The following is a 5000-nucleotide window of genomic DNA, read 5'->3' as shown; positions in this document are numbered from 1 at the left end:
CTCAAAACTGGTTAAATAAAAATGAAAAATTAAAACGCAAGTTCATGGAGAAAACAAGGTAAAATTACAAACGCCCAAGGGAAATGTCAATCTCATGAATATCCTCCACATCCACACATTAAGTGTCACTTGCACTCTCAAATAGTCATGCACATAATCAAAGAAACACATGGCACACTAGCACCCTACAAAGGTAAATACAAGACTTGATCAATCACAAATTGGTAATCAGAGATTTAAAAAAAAATGTGCACCTCTACCAATAAATACACACAAGCATTCAAAGTACCACAATGTACAAGACTAGAGAAAATCACAGATCAGCTTTCACACATAGCTTTAGCTGCCAATGCCTACATGTAAAATAATATGATAATGATAACTGCAAAGTTCGTAAAATTGGCTTCCCCCATCAAATAAATTAATCTACTCGGGCTATGCATGATCAGCAAACTTGCCAGACTGTCACTGTCAGAAGGGAGTCAGACCAAACCAGATGCAGACCTGTTTACACTAAACCCGAGGCAAGAGTACTTTCCCAAAACGTTGAGTGTATTTTTCAAAAAGTTGGTGTACTTTGCAAGCAAAGCCATACGCGTGGGTGCAAACGTGTTTGTGTAAGAATAGCATGTCTTCTGTTCCTCTCCAAAGTTCGTTCATGGCAGACATCGTAGCGTTCAGGGTCCAGCTTTAGCCGTTGTCTGTACTCTTTGGATCGCTCGTTGTTCTGCTTCCGGACTCGTTCAGCCTGGGGTGACAATCTGACTTGCAGTCGCAGACCTTACAATCACGAAAAAGAAATGAGGCTCAAGTACAAGACAGAAAAATATTTGCCCACAGCACATCTAGAATTTAATGACATGTTCAAGTGCAGTTTCTACAGCACTGACCCCTGTCTCTTCTACCTCTCCCAGATAAATGTAACATTTCACTTTTAAGAGCAACAATACCACTTCTAACATCAGTCCTAAGAACTAAGACTGTACTGGATTTCCTACAAAGAGATGTGTCTAAGTTGACACAATCACCATAAATTAATATGCTTTCATCTGCAGAGTCATTTATTTACAAGGCTGGTAACTGAGGTAACTAAAAAAAACAAGTAACAAAGGACATAAAACAATACTGTGTCCTTCCCAAGAAAAGTTACGGTCGACATGCATTCCTCGTAAATCAAAGCTACAAACATTACAACAACAAAAAACACAACCCTAAACTCTCAATTCCAAAAGTTAAAAGTAAAACGCAGACCTTAAATAGAAAAGAAAGGCATACGTATGTAAATGCATAGCTGTCCAAAAATACTTTGTGTCATTCGTAACCGAGACACGGTGAGAGTTACATGTCTTGCGTTACGATTGACGCAAGAAGATCCCCGAGTGGCCTTCTCGAAAAATATTTCACAACCAAACCAAGAACAAGTCGCTTAAGGCGAAAATACAACATTTAGTCAAGTAGCTGTCGAACTCACAGAATGAAACTGAACGCAATGCAATTTTTCAGCAAGACCGTATACTCGTAGCATCGTCAGTCCACCGCTCATGACAAAGGCAGGGAAATTGACAAGAAGAGCGGGGTAGTAGTTGCGCTAAGAAGGATAGCACGCTTTTCTGTACCACTCTTCGTTTGAACTTTCTGAGCGTGTTTTTAATCCAAACATATCATATCTATATGTTTTTGGAATCAGGAACCGACAAGGAATAAGATGAAAGTGTTTTTAAATTGATTTCGACAATTTAATTTTGATTATAATTTTTATATTTTTAATTTTTAGAGCTTGTTTTTAATCTAAATATAACATATTTATATGTTTTTTAGAATCAGAAAATGATGAAGAATAAGATGAACGTAAATTTGGATCGTTTTATATAAAAAAAATTGTTGTTTTTACAATTTTCAGATTTTTGATGACCAAAGTCATTAATTAATTTTTAAGCCACCAAGCTGAAATGCAATACCGAAGTCCGGCCTTCGTCGAAGATTGCTTGGCCAAAATTTCAATCAATTTGATTGAAAAATGAGGGTGTGACAGTGCCGCCTCAACTTTTACAAAAGTCCGGATATGACGTCATCAAAGGTATTTATCGAAAAAAAGAAAAAAACGTTCGGGGATATCATTCCCAGGAACTTTCATGTAAAATTTCATAAAGATCGGTCCAGTAGTTTGGTTTGAATCGCTCTACACGCACGCACGCACACACGCACGCACGCACACACTCACACACACACATACACCACGACCCTCGTTTCGATTCCCCCTCTATGTTAAAACATTTAGTCAAAACTTGACTAAATGTAAAAACAAGTCCGAAAACTCATACATTACTTGCTAATCCAAGCGGAACCATTGTTTGCTGTTGCTATTGCTAGCCGTGAAAATGTTCAGTCGATCGTAACGAAGACCCAAACTGTCCCTGTGTCTTAATTCAACAAAAAAACCAACCAGCGTACTTCAACGAACTTTTTCAGTCCAGACAAATGCTTAAAATATGAAAGGAAGAATCACCCAGAACATATTCTTTGCTACTAGCTATAACACAGCGAATAAGTAAAAAACTTGAAGAATTTTGAGTCGATCGTAACTTTATGTCGATCGTAACGCTCATCAAACAGGAGACATGAAACGAAAACTTACCTTCCCTGCGAAAGTCGGCCATCCGTGTAGCAAAATGGAGTCCAACTGCGTGCGTGTAACGTTTTTGCTATTTATAACAGCAGCCCCGATACTTCCGCGGTCATTTAAAATAAGTTATTGAATATTGAGCGATCGTAACAAAAAGACATGAAAATTGCATTCAACCTAAAAACTTCTCAAAACTACTTAAAATACTTTTATTTTAAATCAATTGTTTCCAAATCAAATAAAACTTTTTATTTACTGCTGCTTACAACTTTCGGTTGCGATAATGACGTTCGTAGATTCGAAAATCGAGGGACGTATCGTGAGTTCGCTGGAGACACAGGGAGTTACGATCGCTATGGACGTTTTTGACGTCAAATATTTTGCCAATAAACATCTTTTTTTTCGTAGACATCATCTTTTCGTGGTAATTTAGGGTACATTTATCAATATTATGGGCACTGTTTCTAACTTGCCGACGGAGATTTCTGGACCGCGGACGAACAAAACACCATGTACGGAATGTCCCACTTTTAAGTCGCCGGATTTGCTCGCTTCGGCTAACATTTTTATTTTTTTCATGTAGGTGTAATGCATGCAAGCTTCTGAAACTGTCTTTGCTATGTCTTTAACATACATGCTTTCAAACTGTTCAGTGCTTTTTGCGATTGAAAGTGCGGTTGATGAACAGTAATGCATGAATATGTCGGCTCTTTCGGCAGACCACGTATTGGCACAGGCTCATATATATAAGGACGTACGGACATGCGGACAAATTGAGAAAAGGGAGACGATAGAATGCCAGTCACAAGGTCATGACTGAGGAACACCTCTTGAAAGAGGCAACGTGTTTGTTGTGTGTTTTTGTGGGGGGGATGTGGGTTTGGGTTTCTTTTCTTCTTCTTTTCCAATCCTATGCAGAGTCTGGTATAGGATAAGGACGCGCACATCCTCTCCCGCTCAAGCCCTCTTCCAATTAAATAATCAAAACACGATAAAAAAAAATAAAAACAAGTCGCGTAAGGCGAAAATACAATATTTAGTCAAGTAGCTGCCATTTTTCAGCAAGACCGTATACTCGTAGCATCGTCAGTCCACCGCTCATGGCCAAGGCAGTGAAATTGACAAGAAGAGCGGGGTAGTAGTTGCGCTAAGAAGGATAGCACGCTTTTCTGTACCTCTCTTTGATTTAACTTTCTGAGCGTGTTTTTAATCCAAACATATCATATCTATATGTTTTTTGGAATCAGGAACCGACAAGGAATAAGATGAAAGTGTTTTTAAATTGATTTGGACAATTTAATTTTGATAATAATTTTTATATATTTAATTTTCAGAGCTTGTTTTTATTCCGAATATAACATATTTATATGTTTTTGGAATCAGCAAATGATGGAAAATAAGATAAACGTAAATTTGGATCGTTTTATACATTTTTATTTTTTTTTACAATTTTCCGATTTTTAATGACCAAAGTCATTAACTAATTTTTAAGCCACCAAGCTGAAATGCAATACCGAAGTCCGGGCTTCGTCGAAGATTACTTGACCAAAATTTCAACCAATTTGGTTGAAAAATGAGGGCGTGACAGTGCCGCCTCAACTTTCACGAAAAGCCGGATATGACGTCATCAAAGACATTTATCAAAAAAATGAAAAAAACGTTCGGGGATTTCATACCCAGGAACTCTCATGTCAAATTTCATAAAGATCGGTCCACACACACACACACACACACACAGACACACACACACACGCACATACACCACGACCCTCGTTTCGATTCCCCCTCGATGTTAAAATATTTAGTCAAAACTTGACTAAATATAAAAATAAAAAATATTGACGTCATTCGAAGTGCTTCAAACAGAGAAACTAATAATTATGGGTTGTCTCTTGAGTAATGCTGCATCAATGCTCTGCGTGCAGGCCCCAGAGGGACACACGATTGAGCTCAAATTCAGCACCTTTGATGTGGAGCTCCAATCTTACTGCCTGTACGACTCCGTCAAAGTATACGATGGAAACAGTCCAGGTATAGAAAGCAGGCGCGCACGCACACATACATATACGCTTGTACACAGATATAATCACAATCACTGATGCGCGCACACACTCACGCATAAACACGCACACACACACACACATACGCACACATACACACACACACACACACATGCATACGCACACACACACACACACACATATTCACACACACACATACGCACGCGCTATCTCTTTCTAACACACACTCTCTCTCTCTCTCTCTCTCTCTCTCTCTCTCTCTCTCTCTCTCTCTCTCTCTCTCTCTCTCTCTCTCTCTCTCTCTCTCTCTCGTCGTGTTTGAAACAGAACACGGATTGTAAATCACAAATGTGATA

General features: G+C 38.7%; 1 protein-coding gene across 2 annotated transcripts in view; it reads left to right on the top strand.

Annotated features, from left to right (window-relative positions):
* LOC138976458 (uncharacterized) overlaps positions 1-5000 on the top strand; it is a 39033-nt gene that overhangs the window by 15879 nt on the left and 18154 nt on the right. For both annotated transcript variants that reach the window (XM_070349308.1, XM_070349309.1), the window contains one exon: positions 4549-4654. In XM_070349308.1, coding sequence (XP_070205409.1) covers positions 4549-4654 — 106 coding nt within the window. The remainder of the gene's footprint in view (positions 1-4548; positions 4655-5000) is intronic.

This window comes from Littorina saxatilis, linkage group LG9 (genome assembly GCF_037325665.1).
Source record: "Littorina saxatilis isolate snail1 linkage group LG9, US_GU_Lsax_2.0, whole genome shotgun sequence".
Classification (NCBI taxonomy): Eukaryota; Metazoa; Mollusca; class Gastropoda; order Littorinimorpha; family Littorinidae; genus Littorina; species Littorina saxatilis.
Note: the sequence above shows the minus strand (reverse complement) of the source record. Positions and strands in the feature narration are given on the sequence as shown.